This window comes from Heterodontus francisci, chromosome 6 (assembly GCF_036365525.1).
Source record: "Heterodontus francisci isolate sHetFra1 chromosome 6, sHetFra1.hap1, whole genome shotgun sequence".
In the NCBI taxonomy this organism is placed as follows: Eukaryota; Metazoa; Chordata; class Chondrichthyes; order Heterodontiformes; family Heterodontidae; genus Heterodontus; species Heterodontus francisci.
In genome coordinates, this window is record NC_090376.1 from 156,486,901 (window position 1) to 156,506,161 (window position 19,261).

Below are 19,261 nucleotides of genomic sequence, written 5' to 3' on the forward strand. Positions count from 1 at the left end.
CAGAATTCCACTACATCTTGGTGGAGTTTTGGCCAAACAGCTATCTTATGCGGGCTTTGGTCTTTCCTATACCGGCATATACAGCCACTGTAGTCTTGTGCGCCCTTCTAAATTTCTCTCTGGTATCTCTGCAACACCACTAACTGGTGAACTAGCATCTACACCTTGCTCTCAGGTCTGTGAGGAGAACTCCATCTCATCAGTACCTCAATTCTTGAAATAGCGGCAGTCAGAGACTCCCTCTGCTTCACTTGCAGACTGCGCAGCTTGTGCTAACTCTCAACACTGGGTTGGCTCACTGAGCCTCACCTAGGGAAAATCCATTTAATTCATTCCCTGGGTCTTCTAATTTTCCAAAGAAGTCTCAGACAGACAGAGTCATCTGCCTGCAGTGCTGATCCAGTCTCCTCTGGGAGAGCTCGTTTGATCATGCCCTGATTCACTACACATTCAGGAAAACTGCAGGGTTCTGTCGCCTGCCACTGCCCTATCTCTGACCTCCTGTGATCTTTCTTTCACTACCGGGGGGGGGGGGGGGGGGGAAGTGGGGGGAAAAACTACCTTCATCCCCACCAGATTATCTAGGAGCAGGTCAATCCCATCCACAGACAAACTCAGGTCAATCTCTATGGGGACCAGTCCCAAAACTAGGTTGTACTCCAGGTACAGGCATACCCTGCCCTCCAATACCATTCACCACCATTCTGGTGTTCACTGCACTCTAGGGAGCAAAGGACAGGCCTTTTCCCAGTAAAAATGATCTAGTCACCCGTGTCGCTGAGCATTACCATGGGCTTGCGTGCCCCACTCGAGGGGTATAGGGTGACTTTCCTTTCAAACACAAAACCCTGATAACCTTCAGCAATCCTATTAACTTTTCCTGCACTTGCAGTAGTAAGCTTCCAGAGTTGCACTCTTACTGCAGTTAAAGCCAGCTTGCTCTGTTGGGCTCTCCTCCAGCATTCCTTCTTCAGAGTGGGTGTGCCCTGATTAACCACACAGGTTTTCGCTTTAGTTTCCAGCAGTCAGCCTTTAAATGCCCTGCTTTATTACAAAGGAAGCACACAGGTACTCAGGTCTCACTCCAGGTCACAGCACCTTTCTTTCTGGCTAGAGGGCAGCCCCCTGTGTCTCTTGCTTTTCTTTCCCTTCTAGGACTGCTTGGGCTCCTATCACATACAAATTAGGAGCAGGAGCAGGCCACTCAACCCCTTGAACCTGCTCTGCTATTCAATACGTTCATGGCTGAACTGATTACTCCACATTACCACCTACCCCCAATAACCTTCCACCCCCTTGCTCATCAAGAATCTATCTACTTCTGCCTTAATAATATTCAAATACTGCCTTTTAGAGGAAGAGAATCCCAAAGACTCAACCCTCAAAAAAAAAAAATCTCATCTCAGTGACCTAGTTCAAGGTTCTCTGACTGGGGGAACATCCTGTCCACATCTACCTTGTCAAGACCCCTCAGGATCTTATCTGTTTCAATCAAGTCACCTCTTGCTCTTCTAAATTCCAGCAGATACATGCCTAGCTGTCCAATCTTTCCTCATAAGACAGCTCACCCATTCCAGCTATTAATCTAGTTTAGTTTAGAGATACAGCACTGAAACAGGCCCTTCGGCCCACCGAGTCTGTGCCGACCATCAACCACCCATTTATACTAATCCTACACTAATCCCATATTCCCACTACATCCTCACCTGTCCCTATATTTCCCTACCGCCTACCTATACTAGGGGCAATTTATAATGGCCAAATTTACCCATCAACCTGCAAGTCTTTGGCATGTGGGAGGAAACCTGAGCACCTGGAGGAAACCCACGCAGACACAGGGAGAACTTGCAAACTCCACACAGGCAGTAGCCAGAATTGAACCCGGGTCGCTGGAGCTGTGAGGCTGTTGTGCTAACCACTGCACCGCCCAAATCTAGTAAATCTTCTCTACTGCCTCCAACGCATTTACATCCTTCCTTAAATAAGACCAGTACTGTACACAGTACTCCAGATGTGGTCTCACCAATGCCTTGTGTAGCTGAAGCATAACCTCCCTACTTTTGTATTCAGTTCCCCTTGCGATAAACAATAACATTCTATTAGCTTTCCCCAATTACACGCTGTACCTGCATACTAACCTTTCGCTATTCATGCACTGAGACACGCAGATCCCTCTGCATCTCCGAGCTCTAAGCTATCAGTTAGATAATAAGCTTTTTTATTCTCCCTGCCAAAGTGGACAATTTCCCACATTATACTCTATTTGCCAGGTCTTTGCCTACTCACTTAACCTATTTATATCCCTTTGTAGCCCCCTATGTCTTCTTCACAAGTTACTTTCCTACCTATCTTTGTGTCATAAGTAAATTTAGCAACCATACCTTCAGTCCCTTCATCCAAGTCATTTATATAAATTGTAAAGAGTTGAGGCTGCAACACAGATGCCTGTGGCACACCACTCATTACATCTTACCAACCAGAAAATGACCCACTTATGCCTACGGTTTCCTGTTAGCTAACCAATCTTCTATCCATGCCAATGTTACCCCCTACACTATTAGCTTTTATTTTCTGCAATGACCTTTGATGTGGCACCTTATCAAATGCCTTCTGGAAATCTAAGTACAATACAGCCATTGGTTCCCCTTTATGCACAGCGCATGTAACTCCCTCAGATTGGTTGAACAGGAATTCTAAATGCCATGCTATACCATCTTTACTAGCAGCTAATATTTTCCCCAAGACAGATGTTAAGCTAACTGGCCTGTAGTTTCCTGCTTTCCACTCTGTCTTTTCCGGATTGGTGAGGGACTAGACAAAGTTCTCCTCTGGGAAACCAACTTATAAATTAAAACAAACTCATTGGGCAGAACAGTCGCTTGCTGGGCTCTCTGGACCTGCTGCTCCTCTACATGTGTCATGGAGAATGGGAGAGTGTTTTTAAATTCCTCAAACAGGATTACCTCAGATTCTCATAGTGGAGCTGTATTTTAAGAGCCCTCTGCCACTGGTCAAAAGCCAGTTGCTTACTTCTTTCAAACGCCAGAAAAGATTGATTAGCTTGCTCCTTGAGGGTTCTAAACTTTTGGCAATAAGCTTCAGGTACTAATTCATATGCCCCGCAGATAGCACTTTTTAATCAGTTCATAATCTGATGAACTGTCATCTGGCAACAGGGAATAAACTTTGTGCTTTCCAGGGTAGCTTGCTTTGTAATAAAAAAAAAAGAGGCCAGGTCTCAGCTAGCCATTTTAGCTACCTTGCCAGTTTCTCAAAAGGACACAAAAAAATCTTCTACATCCTCCTCATTGACTTTTGGAATTAGTTGAACTAGTTTTAAAAATTCTGTCCCCAGTCCGGAATTACCCTCCTCCATATTGGCTATGCTTTTTCTAGGATTACTCTGTCACTGCCTAATTAACTCAAGGAACGTCAGCTCTTTCTATGCATTCTTTCCAGAAGGTTCTTTCTCTCTCCTGCCCTTTACTCCACATTCTTTTTGGAAGGCTTTCTTTGTCTCCCCTGGAACACAAATTTCCTGTGTTCCAATTGTATCTGCTAACAATAGTCTGTCTGGGTCTACTTCTAACACTGCTTCTGCTTCCTCCAAAGCAAGGAAGAAAAAATGGTGGGCCACTAGCCTTCATAGTTCAGACTTCCTAGCCTTGCCACGTAGAGTGATCGCACACTGCTCAATCATTTTCCTCAAGTCCCCTATAGAGAGTGCGTGTCATTTATCCGAGGGCAGGTCACCCCGGCCGGGGGAGCTACTCGCTGCAGTCGCAGACAGGTTAGCACACACGCACAAAGAAAACCTGTATTGAAATAGTGCGCTTTGATTGGAAGTGGGTAGCCAAATTGTTCCCAATTTCACTCGTTTGTCCGTGGATAAAATCAGAACGGTAGCCCGCAAACTTCTGTTACAACCCAGTGAGAAAGAGGTCTAGGTTCCGTTTCAGCCTTCACTTAGTCTGAACAACAGGGCTTAATTTTAAACACACCATGTTTTTAGCTCCCCTTTGGGTGAATCCTTGTTCACCGCTTTCCAATTATTAGGCAAAGAAACCAGCACCAAATAGATTTTTTTTAGGTTTAAAGAAAAGTTTAAATTTATTTAACTTGAACTCTAATTCGGTTGACTCCTATGGATGCGTGACATGCCCACACCAGCATGCAAAAGCAAGAAACATATGCAAAGCAACAGAAAAAAATTATAAAGTGGAAATGTTTGAGGCAATATCTGAAGAGATATGGTTCTTCAAGCTCAATGTAGAGTCCTTGATTGTAGGTAGTTCTTATTTTCTTGGGGCCCAGTATTCTTCTTAAACCTTGTTCGCTGTAGGAGACTTTTCTCTTGGGGTACATGCGTCTTCAGTGGATTCAGAGGCTTGAGAAAAAGATGGGAGCAGACAGGAGATCTTCAGTCCAGGAAGATGTCTCAGTTCAGAATGCCCTGCAACAGCCAGTTAGTCATGTGATCAGTTGGTCTAACTAGTCCTGGATTGCATCACCTTAGCTGTCTCTTGAATGCTTTTCTTGCACATAATATCTGGTGACCAATGTCCATTGTAGGCTGACTGTCAGGGAATGGTTCTGTCCTTCCAAACACTGCCTGTTAAGATGCAAATGTCTTTTCTAGCCACAGCTGATCTGTTTAACAAGTCATTTCTTCGCTCCAGCAACATTTTAAAATCAATTTTTATGACGAAATGAATGTGCCTCTTTCTTGGCAGGTGGGGGTCTGGCATAACACCCATCAACATAAAAAATTCTAATGAGCACGATGGATAAGTCCTTGATATTCAACAGTACTGGGGTGGGTTACCCCTCAGGATTTTCTTTAATAAACACAGGCAGGCCTTGGAGGGGAAAAAAAAAAAAAGTGTCTTGGTTTGGCAGAATTCAGAAGGGATGCCCATTGTTGAGGAGCCAGAGATTCATAAAACAGATCAAATATAGAGTTTGACTCACTGATGGATTCGCAGGTCTGACAGCAGCAGTATGGGCTGGGGGTTGGAAAAAAAAGATATCTGCAAGCAGTGGTTTGTAAATGAGATTTCTGCTAATACTGAAATGAAATTTTCAGACTCATTCTTTCAGATGAATCTCCTTTTTACATTTACATTTTCTGATTAATGCAGATGAAAAGCAAAGTTTGTGTGCCTGAATAGCATTCAGCTTATTTAAGAATGCAAACCTCTTGTTCCTCTCAATAGCTTTTATTGTAAAGTTTAGTTGTAACATACTATACATCCAGTTTGTATGCAAATAATTCAGAAACAAATTATTCACTTACAAGATGAGTAAAATACAGACCGTTTAAAATTCTAAACAAAAGCTGCAACATGTATTTAAATTATTAGTCATGTGAAATGGTTGTTCAGACAACACCTGCCTCCTTTAATTTAAAAAGCATTTAACATACATTTTACCTGAATAAAGCTTTCAAAATACGTCCCCTAACTTTTCTTCAAATAATTTGGAAAAGATAACCAAACAAGTATTTAGATACTGAAAAGCAGCATTTCCATCGGTTGGGCTGGCATAAATGCTATTGACGCATCCTGGGAAGTTATTATGCTGCCCATGCCTCCGATTGCAGGTTTGGCCTTCAGTTAAGAGTTGGTAAAATTAATAAATCCAGGCTTTGAACGAGGCTGATATCTTCAAGTAAAAACACAAAAAAGACAATTCGATAGTTTTAAGTTACTTTAAGACATTACGAATTTTAATAACCAAGAAAACTGGCAAACAAGAATATTCTAAAAATTTTGAATGATGGATTGGTTTATCCTCTTATTGGTAGGTGGCCATTTGTAGATAGTTTTCTTCCATAAATGCATAGTAATACTTCAAACACTTTTCCTACTTTTGATTTCCACATTCTCCACCTTTTCAACTCAAGTTTGCTACCATTTTACTGTATGCCAAACAATGCGATGCTACAGGAAATGCATGTGATATATAAATTACATAAACTGCTATATCAGCTATGGAGCACCTCCCACTGAAGTGGCAAGAAAGTGGAGGAAGAATGTGAACTATGGAAGCAGTTTTTGGTTTGAAGCACACGAACGTACAGTGCGCAGAAAAAAAAAAAAGAGGCTGACAAAAATGTGAAAGGATGAACATGTTAATCTTTAGAATAGTTATCTATTCCAAACTCAGATCCATTTATTCTTGGCTCAGTAAGAAATTCAGTGAATCCTTTTACTGTAGTACCCATATTAACTTTTAATGTAATTATTACTGCTCAAATAGAGAAATCAAAAAAAAATTGGCCTTCAATGTTGGACGAAAATGGTACTATAAAATAGTACATTTCTAACAAATACATACCTACAGCAGCATGAAAATGAGACAGTGCATCTGCTAATTGTCCTGCAGCCAGTAGTTTCTTCCCCATTTCAAGGTGTTTTTCAACTTCAGCATTTATGCCACCTTCTATTCCTGTAAAAGAATCACAATGTTACCTTTAAAAATTAGAATATCAAACACTGCAGAATCTCAATATAGGCACTTGGAACTGGACCCATATCACACCTTTTTATCAGTTTGACCACCTAGAAAATGTTTGAGTAAAGGGCATGAGCAAAAAAAAAAAAGACAGCACACAGTACAAGCATTTTTTGTTTAATACTATCAAATTGGACCCTGAAATATAAATTTAGTCATTTAAAAAAAAAAAATCCTTATGCTAAAATTCAACATACATTTTACACTAATTCTGGAGGTATTTTCTGAATGTGATTATCAGTTTTGAAATTTGGGTAGAGGTAAATTACATGCAATGGTTTGTTAACAAGGAACATTAGCTAATTAGTGTCCATTTGAAAAAGGCAAGACATTTATTTACATATTAATTGAGGGGCATGAACACAATACCCTGACATTTGGGCACATAGGATGTCCATTTGCAATCATGCCCACATAAAATGAGCAACTAGAATTTTGATGTAACTAGGCAAAATGTTTAAGTAATGTTAAGCTAAGACAGTTCTGTATTTAAAAAAAAAAGATATTGAAAAATCTGACTCAGGTCAGGCTGCATCTGTGGAGGGGGTGGGGCAACAGAACTCAACATTTCAGGTTAATTACTCATCAGACAAGTTTAACTTTTTTTTTTACACTAAAAGTGAAAGGGGGTGGGGGGGGGGGGGGGGGGGAAGGGGAAGACAAAGAAAGGAAAATAAACTGCACAGAAGGTACTCTTTTACCTGCTATCACTTGAACACTTACACCTGCAGAGGAGAATACACTTTGTTTTGGCAGACTAGCCAGATTTCCACTTCCAATAGGAGCCAAGACAGATAAGAGAATTGCTGACTAAAAATCAATATTGGGTACTTCCAAAGACCTAATAACATCTCTTGCTTTCAATTAGTGTTGCATAGAAGGTGGTATGCCAGGTTAATACTCCATAAGCACCCACAATGCCACTATACATACCTGTAGACCCAGACACAAGAGCTTTGCACATCCAAAAAGCTTGTAAAAGGTACTATATAAATTCAAGTCTTGTTCTTTCAACTCTCAGGAAACAGGATCCAAGTAATCAGATCGAAAATGAAGAGCTAGGTCATCAGCTATAAAAGACACTGGTGAATTTTGTGTTTTTGTTTTGGCATCCTTCCATCTGTGAAAAGGACATGCAACAAGCATGTCTGCTCTTGGTGCCCCTTTGCTGACGGCTGTGAAGGCCAATGCTTGAGGCAGGTTCTGCCACAGTGCTGTTCTTGTTCCTGTTTAACATTCGCAGCTGTTAACAAGCTGTAGCAACTTAGTAGTGGTGGACAGTAGTCCAAAAGGATGGGTTGCCATTCCCCCCCACTTTCACCATCTGCTGACTCCCAGGTATGACAAACATTTAGGGCCTTCATGTCACGTTTGCAAGCATCCCTGAAGCAGAGATTTTGGTGTCCCACTTACTCTGGCCCTGGCTACCTCACCGTACAGGAGATCCTAGGGTCTGTGAGTCTTCCATCCTGTGGATGTGTCCAATCCCACCAGTCACCTCTGTTTGAAGAGTGCCAACACTTCAGAGCTCTGCCTTTAAGAGAACTGCTGCATTTGAGATTTTGTCCTGCTAGAATATACCTATAAGGGCACAGTTGACAGAAGATGGAAACGGAGCTCCTTTCCTGGTAATGAAGTTTCACAGCCATACAGCAAGGTGCAGAGAACATGGACCTTACAAACCATCAGCTTGATCCCATGCATCACCTTGGCATTGTCCCTTGCACATTTCATGAGTCAACCAAAGGTGTTGGCTGCTTTCCCTGCATCAAGGAACAGACTGTCACCTTGGACCCAAGGTAGCAGAATTTGCTAACCATTCCCAGTGGGGTCAAGGGTAGATCTGCAACATCTTGTCCCATGACCAGAGTTTTCTTGATCTTTATAGTCCAGGGGAACATGTTAGACATGAGTCCATGAGTCTTTACAGCAGAGTTTGCGTGAGCGACTTAGCACAGCATCAGCACGCGGTGTTTTAGGCTTCACTTCCAGCCTTGATAGACTGTACAGCTTGCTGTCTGACCTAGTATGCAAGTAGACTCAGGTCAAGAGCACAGAGATGATACCAGAGTGGGGGCTAGGACACCACTTTCACTCCATTCTGGACTCTGAAATGGCTGGACGTGGAACCAAACTATGCAGTGCAGTGGTCAGGCAAGTCCCCCACCTGCCAAGACTGAGACACAGATGATTTTGCCACATGAACATTAAAACTTAAAATTGCAAGCCCCTGACGAGAAAGACATTTGAATAGTAACAGTGTTGGAACAATGGGGATCGAGTCGTTGCTTCCCCAATACACAGAAGTGGTCAGACCAGATTTGGTCAGATGACTGACTGTTGGAGTTTTCGAATTTGAACTTGAACATGGAATTTGTGCACAAAGCTCCTGGCTCACAGTTGAAATAGAACTTCCTCTTTAGTATTGCCTGTCTCGATCTTTCCCATGGAATGGAATCTTGTGAAAACATGTGAACTTCAGAAAAGTCTCCTACCTGAACAAGGTTCAAGAACATTAGGCCCCGAACAGCAAGACTACCTACAATCAAGTGAGCTTGAAGCACAGTAAAAAAGAAACTGATATTGCCTCAAGTCCCTCGACTACATTTTCCTCTCCTCTTTCCTGCCCTATCTGCATGTGCATATCACATGTGAAAGCTAGCATGGGCACGTAGGAATTTTTAGGGTTTAAGTTCAAGTTTTAAATAAATTTCAATTTCTTCTTTAAAAAAGGAGAAAACCCAGTGTGTTGGTTTAGTTTAGTGATACAGCACTGAAACAGGCCCTTCAGCCCACCGAGTCTCTGCCGACCATCAACCACCCATTTATACTAATCCTACAATACTTCCATATTCTTACCACGTCCCCACCTGTCCCTATATTTCCCTACCACCTATCTACACTAGTGGCAATTTATAATGGCCAATTAACCTATCAACCAGCAAGTCTTTGGCATGTGGGAGGAAACCGGAGAACCCAGAGGAAACCCACGCAGACACAGGGAGAACTTGCAAACTCCACACAGGCGGTACCCAGAATTGAACCCGGGTCGCTGGAGCTGTGAGGCTGCGGTGCTAACCACTGCACCACTGTGCCGCCCCAATTCTTTGCTTTATAATTGGAAAGCTGTGAATGAGGATTCACAAAGGGGGAGCTCAAAACAGTTTCAAAAAAAAAAAGTTAAACTTTGTTATAACAAGACCAGGTGAAGATAGTAACAGACCCCCAGACACCTTTCGCACCTGGTTGTGAAAAGTGTATGTTGTCATGGAAGGAGAGGAGACTGGAGGAGCTTCGGTGGACAGCCAATTTTCCCCCAAAAATTTTGTAGAGCCCGGCTGATTATGTTGAATGCCTTAGCAAGATCTACAAAAGTAAGGCAAAGGGGTAAACCCTGTTCCTTACACTTCTCTTGCAGCTGGGGTATGAAGATCATGCCCACAGTAGATCTGCTGGCACAGAAACTGCACTGTGCTTCTGGGTATGTTCAGTCTGCAAGTAAATGAGGTCTTAAGTATAAGACTAGCAAAGGCCTTGCCGGTGATGCAAAGGCACCTGCAGTTGTTGCAGTCTCCAGTCACTTTTTTTTTAAAAAAAAAAGGTTTTGGCATCACACACCTTCTGTGGAACAGAGCCAACTTTTGAGTGGAGAAGGTGGTGGTCAAAAGTGTGCATTAGATAGAGATTTCCATGCTTGAGCAGGTCAGCTGGGATTTCCAGCTGTGCCAGGTGCCCTTCTGCTCACTAGGCAGCCTTAGAGCTCCAGTGACTAGGGTTCTTCATCTAATTCATCCATGACAGGATTTTACAGCAGAGAAAGCATCAAGTGCACACTGGGAAGTGCCAGACTCACAGGAGTTCAGCTCACAGTAGTATTCACCCCAGTGAGACATCTGTTTACTTCTGTCAGGGAATAATTCAGGGGAGCAATTTTGGTGATGGCAGGACCAAGCACCCTATTAATCCCATTGTATATAGCTTGTAGATTTCCTTTGTCACATGCAGTTTGGATTTCTTGATGTAAACGGATCCAGTGTTTGTATGTACAGTACTCTCCTCTGCATGGCTGTCTTGGCTACTTTCAGGTCATACAGTTCCTTAGCTGTTGTTAGGTTTATGTCATGCTTCATGTAGATTTTTTTTTTGCAATGGCAAATCGCAGCTAAGTAGGTCTCAAACCAGCCCTTGTTGCAGGTTCTGCCCATACCAAAATGATGCTTCCATTGCTTCAGAGATGGTTGAAACTTTCAAGTCACCAAGCTCTTCAATGCCAGCATCGATGCTTCCTGTTAAGGCTTTGGTGCATAGCAAGAATTCTAATGACAGTGCAAAGTCCTGGTATTTGGCTTTATTATTATGCAATAATTATGAAAGGGATGTTGATGTGTGGCTGGCCAATCTTTGGAGCTGTGAACATACAAATTAGGAGCAGCAGTAGGCCACTCAGCCCTTCAAGCCTGCTCTGCCATTCAATAAGTTCATGGCTGAACTGATTACTCCAGATTTCCACCCGATAACCTTCCATCTCCTTATCAAGAAGAACAAAGAACAGTACAGCACAGAAACAGGTCATGCGGCCCTCCAAGCCTGCGCCAATCTTGATGCCTGCCTAAACTAACACCTTCTGCACTTCCGGGGACCGTACCCCTCTATTCCCTTCCTATTCAAGCATTTGTCAAGATGCCTCTTAAACATCGCTATCGTACCTGCTTCCACCACCTCCCCCAGCAGCAAGTACCAGCCACTCACCACCCTCTGTGGAAAGAACTTGCCTCACACATCCCCTCTAAACTTTGCCCCTCGCACCTTAAACCTATGTCCCCTAGTAACTGACTCTTCCACCCGGGGAAAAAGCTTGACTATCCAAGCTGTCCATACTGCTCAAATTTAAAAACCTCCATCATGCCACCCCTCCACCTCCGTCATTCCAGTGAAAACAATCAGTTTATCCAACCTCTCATAGCCAATACCCTCCAGACCAGGCAACATCCTCGTAAACCTCTTCTGTACCCTCTCCAAAGCCTCCACACCCTTCTGGTAGTGTGGCCACCAGAATTGCACGCAATATTCCAAGTGTGGCCTAACTAAGGTTCTGTACAGCTGCAGCATGACTTGCCAATTTTTATACTCTGTGCCCCGACCGAAGAAAAGCATGCCGTATGCCTTCTTGACTAACTTTTCCACCCATGTTGCCACCTTGTGACCTGTATGCCCAGATCTCTCTGCCTGTCGATACTCCCGAGGGTTCTGCCATTTACTGCATACTTCCCACCTGTATTAGATCTTCCAAAATGCATTACCTCACATTTTTCTGGATTAAACTCAGTCTGCCATTTCTCCGCCCAAGTCTCTAACCGATCTATATCCTGCTGTATCCGACAATCACTATGCGCAACTCCACCAACCTTTGTGTCGTCCGCAAACTTAATCAGACCAGCTACATTTTCCTCCAAATCATTTATATATGCTGCAAACAGCAAATGTCCCAGCACTGATCCCTGTGGACCACCACTAATCACAGCCCTCCATTCAGAAAAGCACCCTTCCACTGCTACCCTCTGTCTGACAGAACTGACAGAGCCAGTTCTGTATCCATCTTGCCAGCTCACCTCTGATCCCATGTGACATCACCTTTTATACCAGTCTGCCATGAGGGATTTTGTCAAAGGCTTTACTGAAGTCCATATAGACAACATCCACTGCCCTTCCTTCATCAATCATCTTCGTCACTTCCTCAAAAAAACTCAAGTTAGTGAGACACTACCTCCCCTTCATAAAACCATGCTGCCTCTTGCTAATAAGTTAATTTGTTTCCAAATGAGTAAATCCTGTCCCAAGAATCTACTTGTCTTAAAAGATATTCAAAGACACTGCTTCCACTACCTTTTGAAGAACAGAATTCCAAAGACACTCAACCCTCAAAAAATTTCTCAGTTTTAAAAATAACAGGTCACCCATTTAAAACAGCAATCCCTTGATCCAGATTCTCCCACAATGGAAAACATCCTTTCCACATGACCCAGTCAAGACCCCTCAGGATCTGATACGCTAATGTGTTTCAATCAAGTCACCTCTCGCTCTAAATTCCAGATAAAAGCCTAGCCTGTCCAATCTTTCTGCCTCCAATGCATTTACATCCTTCCTTAAATAAGGAGACCAGTACTGTACACAATACTCCAGATATGGTCTCACCAATGCCCTCTATAGCTGAAGCATAACCTCCCCACTTTTGTATTCAATTCCCCTCAAATAATAACATTCTATTAGCTTTCCTAATTAAGTGCTGTACCTGCAATATAACCTTTTCCGATTCATGCACGAGGACACCGCGATCCCTCTGCATCTCAGATAGGAATCTTGCAAATTGCAAGGGAGGGCTGTTACATGGCTCCTGATGAAATGCTGTACTTTATAAAACTCCATGTCAACTTTACATAGCATGCTTCCAACTTGATCATGGTGTCATGTGGTGAGATTCACAATTTTGTTTATGACTCTGGTTTCAGACAACTCTTACTCCAGATGTTTTTCAAAGCTTTTGCTTGCCTATCCAAATATTTTTTAAAAAATTGTCAATTAAAAACTAGTTGCTTGAACTTGAATTATTTTAACTGTATTGAGACAGTCAAACAGTCCCCATCTTTTCAAATTTAACTGAATTTCTGTTGCAGCACTGGGTATTTCTGTACACATCTAAAATCAGCACTTGGGCTGATATGATCAGGCGAGAAAAGTGTCTATGGGTCATTTACTGTCTTCACCCAGTCTTACTGTAACAAGGTTTAATTCTAAATACACTGCTTTAAACCCCCCTTGTGAATCCTTGTTCACAGCTTTCCAATTATAAGGCAAAGAAATGAGCACATCAGGTTTTCTTTAGGTGTAAAGTGACATTCATTTCAGTCAGTCAGTCATGTGACCAGACTGGCCTGACCACATCAGTTTGTGTATTTGGCCATCTTTGTATTTTACCAGACATTGAACCTGAATTCCAGGTTCAATCAAAAGTCCACTGTGGATTACATTGAAGCAGGGAATAGCTCCTTTATTTATTTTAATTTTTTGTATTTGGAGATACAGCACTGAAACAGGCCCTTCGGCCCACCGAGTCTGTGCCGACTAACAACCACCCATTTCTACTAACCCTACAGTAATCTCATATTCCCCATCATCTCCCTACACTAGGGGCAATTTACAACAGCCAATTTACCCATCACCTGCAAGTCTTTTGGATGTGGGAGGAAACCGGAGCACCCGGCGAAAACCCATGCAGACACGGAGAACTTGCAAACTCTGCACAGGCAGTACTCCGCACAGGCAGTACCCAGAATCGAACCTGGGTCCCTGGAGCTGTGAGGCTGTGGTGCTAACCACTGCGCCACTTTGTCCTTTAAAGTACTTGTCTGTTGATATGCTAATGTCTCTCTCCAGACAAAGTTTCCAGTTAAAAAAAAAAGTTCTTTCTTCATAAGCAGTTTAAAATCAATGTACATGTGGCGAAATGAATTCTCCTTATTCTCGGCAGCTGGGGGTTTGCCTGACAGTATGCAGACATGTCAGTAAATGGATTTCAGAAAATGGGATTTGAGGGCTTGGAGTATTCTCTGCATTCACACCCAGATACAAACTTAATCTGGCCACAAACAAATTACATGACTTAAAAGCATAGAATTCGGGATATACTGCAAGTCTCAATCTATCGAACCTGCCATTTGAACTGCCCCAACTTAAGCGAGTAAGTGTCCAATTGAACTGGTTTGTGGGTGGTCTGAATATTGAGCAGATTTTTCAGGCTGAGCAGGAAATAAAGTTATATTTTGGTCTTTTAATTCAGGTTTGTTGAGCATTTTGACTAAAAACATCAGCACAGAGATCTGTATTTTCCATTTCTTTTAATGCATTTTATTGCATACATTTAGGTCACATTTAAAAAAAAAGAGAAACATCCTTGAGTGCAGATAGTCAAACATGCTGTGCCCGAGTTAACAGTTACGACCAGGTGAGAAAGGTGTCTAGGGGTCTTTTGCAGCCTTCACCTGGTCTTATTACAAGAGAATTTAATTTAAGCACATTGCTTTGAGTTCCCCCTTGGATTTCAGAAAATGGGATTTGAGGGCTTGGAGTATTCTCTGCATTCACACCCAGATACAAACTTAATCTGGCCACAAACAAATTACATGACTTAAAAGCATGTTCATCACTTGCCCGTTGTAAGGCAAAAGAAATGAGCAAAAACAGGCTCCGGTTTAAAGCAGAAAAGTGAAATTTATTAAAACAAACTAACTTTGTTAATGCCCATGGATACATGCCATGTCCCACACTAGCATGCAGACGTGATATACACATGCAAATAGATAGGAAAAAAAAAGGAAGTTTGAGGCAACATCAGAAGAGTTTTTACTATGCTTTGCTCACTATAGCCCTTGCTTTTCATTGGGGTCCAGTATTCTTCTTAAACCTTGTTCACTGTAGGAGACTTGCCTCTCTCGGGGTTCACGTGTCTTCAATTCCTTGAGAAAGAAACAGGAGCAGACAGGACAGTGATGTTCTCAGTCCAGGAGGCAAGAGCTTTCCTCTTCCAATTCTCTGCAGCAAATTCAAATTCAAAAAACTCCAACAGCCAGTTAAAACTGGTCCGACCATATCGGTTTGTGTATTCGACCATCTTAGTTAACTTGGAATGCTAGCCTCCCCACCATCTGGCAATCAAAAGCCCATTGTGGATTAAGTTGGAGCAGGGAGCGGCCCCTTTGTCCTTTCCAAATACCATCTTACTATGCAAATATCTCTCCAGTTAAGGGTCTTTTTCTTTAAAGTTCTCTTTACTCCAGTAACAGTTAAAAAAAAAAATCAATGTTCATGTGGCGAAATTAGTGTCTCATTCTTGGCAGGTGGGGGCCTAGATGACAAATTTTATTTGTGTTTTAAAGTATGAACAATTTATTCATTCACAGGATATGGGCATCACTGGCAAGGCTTGTATTTATTACCCATTCCCAGTTGCCCTTGTGAAAGTGTTAAACTGCCTTACACCACTGCAGCCCACATGAAAGTACTCCCACAGTGCTGCTAGATAGGGAGTTCCAGAATTTTGACCTAGTGACAATGAAGGAACAGCAATACATTTCCAAATTAGGATGGAGGAGAGATTTGAGGGCAACTTGGAAGTGTTCCCACTACACTGCCCTTGTAGGCAGCAGAGGTCCTTGCAAAGAAGCCTTGGCAAGTTGTTGCAGTGCATCTTGTTGATGGCACACACTGCTGCCACTTTAAAAGGTGGTCAATGGGATGCAAGTCAAAAGGACTGCTTTGCCCTGGATGTGTCCAGCTTAAAGTGTTGTTGGAACTGCATTTGCCCAATCAAGTAAAGAGTTTTCCATCACTCCTGACTTGTGCCTTTTAAATGATTGGAAAGGATTTGGGAAGTCAGGAGGAGTTACTTGCCAGAAAATATCCAGCCTGACCTGCTCTTCTCGTAGCCTCAGTATTTGTGGCTGGTCCTGTAAAGTTAAAATAAAATACTTAAGACATGGCTATGCTCGACACCAAAGAAGTTGTAGAACAGGAAGAGTTATCTGAGGGTACATTAAATTCATTTAATGTTGAGGAGCTAAAAGTTTTAGCTCATCAGGTGGGAGTAACTTTAAGGCAAAAGCAAGAAAGCCAGAGATCAAAACTCTAGTCATTTTGATATTAGCTCAACCAGAAGAAACATGCAAAGAACCAGAGACTGAAAGCAGCCTTAGCTAGAATTCAAATGGAAGTGTGGAGAATGGAATTAGAGTCTGAAATGCAAAGAGGCTAAGGCAGTTTGAGTTAAACAGGTAAAGACTGAAACTGCAAAGTGAAGGTGCCACTAACAGTTCAAGCACTGTCCCCAATTTTGAGCAAAGCTTGGATTTTATGAGACACTCAATTAGTGCCAAGATTTAATGAGAAGGAGGTCAAACCATTTGAAAGAAAATTGCTCAGGTTAAAGTGGCAAAAAAAAAAAAAGAGTTTGGCCCCTCCTTTTACAAGGTGAATTAATGGTAAGAGCCCAAAGTTTACTCCATGTTGTCAGAGGAAAACTGTCAGGTGAGTCAACCAAAACTGCCATTTTAAATGCCTCCGAGTCGGTCCCTAAAGCATGCTAACAAAAAACCCCCTCAAAGGTCTGCTCAAATCTTTAGAACTTGAGCGAGTTAAACACATTGCTCTCAATCACTGGATGAGATTCCTGAAGTAAAAATTCTCAAGAGGATTTGAGATGCAATCCAATCAGGGGAATTTAAAAATAGCATCCCAATAAAGACTTCGGAGGAACAAAGGGCCAAAAAGGTAAGGAATGCTGCTGCAGTGGCAGACGATTATGAACTCATACATAAACCCTTGTCTAATAATCTAGACGTTTGGGAAGGATAGAAAATGGGATAGTGACAGTCAATAGGGTGGTACTAAAAGGGAGAATAGGAGTGAGAACACAGGGGGCCCCTCCACAAGTCAGGAAGGAAAGTGCAGAGGGTAGAAAATGATTCCCAAGGGCCTATGTGTTTCCACTGTAATAAAGCAAGACACATTAAAGCCAACGAATGGAAATTAAAAGGGCAAGTCAGTAGGTTTTGTTGGGGTTCACAAGGCCAGTCCAAGAAAGGGTGCCCTAACAGATGGCATAGTGGACAAGTCTGTTGCCCTAACCACAGTGATGAACCCCTCTAGGAATACAGCCCTGGGTGTGGTAAAAACTGAAAATCCCCAAGGGTTACCAGGATTTTGTCTTCAAGGGAAATGCATCAATGTACCTCTTCAATGATATGAGCTGGACAATTGACTTGCTCAGGGACATTGGGGCCAATCATTAATGTTGGGTGAAGGCATGCATGACCTTCCCAGAAAGCTCAGTGAATGCCAAGGCTCTGGTAAAAGGCACTGAAGGTGGGGACAGTGCTACCTCGTCTCTGGGCTAGTTACTGTAGGAACTGTCCCTAGTCGGCCTATGGCTGGAATAGATTTGCTGTTGGGCAATGATTTGACTGAGAGTAGAGCAATGGCCTCCCCGGTAATCTAAAGACAAAATGAGGCCAGGGAGATTAAACAGTTGCAGGGGAAAGCCCCTAGAATATTCCTGGACTATGTAGTGACCAGACCAAGTGAGCTCTGCTAGAGAGCTAAGCTAGTAATGCAGACAGATGACCTAGAGCTCTGCTTCCTAAATCTCCCGGAGAGGTTTTGGCAGAGGTAGCAGCGTTCAGACCATACTTTGGAGACACAGCAGGCAAACTCCAACTTAAAAATAGCACAGACTACCTTTTTGGAGACAGAGGCAAAAGGGGTTCCTGAAGGCTGTTACTTAAAGAAAGCGTAGTGATGAAAAAGTGGAGGCCTCCTCAGTGACCTGAAGAGGAGCAGACAGTGGTCCACCAAATTTTAGTTCCCCCAAATATAGCGAAATCTTGAATTGCTCAGACTCCCAAACAGCTGGGCATCTGAAAGACAGACCTGGATAAGCCAGCACTTTTGGTGGCCTCACCTCCACAAAAAGAGGTAGTTAAAATTTTGTAGGACTTACCAAGCTGTTTGGAAACCACAATCTGCAATCAAGCCTGCTCCACTAATACCCATACCTGCTTCCGAAGAACCCGTCAAAGTTCTGGTTGACTGTGTGGAACCTTTACTTAGAACTAGGACAGGTTTTCAAATATCTCAATCATTGATATGGCCACCTGATTTCCAGAGGCCACAAACTCAATAAAAAAAACTACTGGTCAAGGTGCTAACCCAATTTTTTTCCACCTGCCTAAAAGAGATCCAATCAAATCAAGGATCCAATTTTATGTTCTGGGTATTCCAGGATGTTATCTGTCACCTCAGCTAGGAACAGCAAAAATCCTCAGTGGCACAGTGGTTAGCACTGCAGCCTCACAGCTCCAGCAACCCAGGTTCCTTTCTGGGTACTGTGGAGTTTGCAAGTTCTCCCTGTGACTGTGTGGGTTTCCCTCCACAGCCAAAGACTTGCAGGTTGCTTGGTAAATTGCCCATAGTGTGGAAATGTGGCAAGGAATATGGGATTAATGTAGGATTAGTATAAATGGGTGGTTGGTCAGCACAGACTCAGTGGGCTGAAGGGCCTGTTTCAGTGCTGTATCTCTCTATACCAGAGTCACAAGGAGCTCTGGAACAGTATTACCAAACCCTGAAAACTATGATCAGAGCCTGCTGCTGTGAGGACCCCCACAATTGGGACAAGGAGTTAACTTATCTGCTGTTCACCACTAGAGATTCAGCCAACAAATCCACAGGCTTCAGTCCATTTCAACTGGTCTAAGGGAATGAGGCAAGAAGCCCTCTTAAGCTGATCAAATAAAAAAATTCTAGATCAAGGGGAGGAAACCTCCAAGTTATGCAGACTTTTGAGCGTCTTTTTAAAGCATGTGCTGTGACTAAGGAATGCCTTAAAGCCCCCCAGAGCATGAACAGGCAGGTAGACAGACATGCTACGATTCAGATATGTAAACTAGTGGATCAGATCCTGGTGCTGTTGCCATTACAGGGCAAAACTGAAAGCGAGGTTTAGCAGCTTTCGGTGCAAGGGGCAACATTTTGACATGTTGGCTAACCAACAGGAAACAGTAGGCATAAATGGATTATTTTCTGGTTGGCAAGGTACTGAAGGCAATAGTACTGAAGACCTGTGCTCCAGAACTTGCCGCTCCCCTAGCCAAGTTGTTCCAGTACCGTTACAACACTGGCATTTACCCTGCAATGT

The 19,261-nt window shown here is 42.8% G+C and overlaps 1 protein-coding gene across 1 annotated transcript in view; it reads right to left on the reverse strand.

Annotated features, from left to right (window-relative positions):
* Positions 1-19,261, reverse strand: part of dnajc3a (DnaJ (Hsp40) homolog, subfamily C, member 3a) — a 120,942-nt gene that overhangs the window by 84,863 nt on the left and 16,818 nt on the right. Inside the window, exon 2 of the mRNA XM_068034397.1 lies at positions 6,340-6,450. Within this exon, the coding sequence (XP_067890498.1) occupies positions 6,340-6,450 (111 nt within the window). The remainder of the gene's footprint in view (positions 1-6,339; positions 6,451-19,261) is intronic.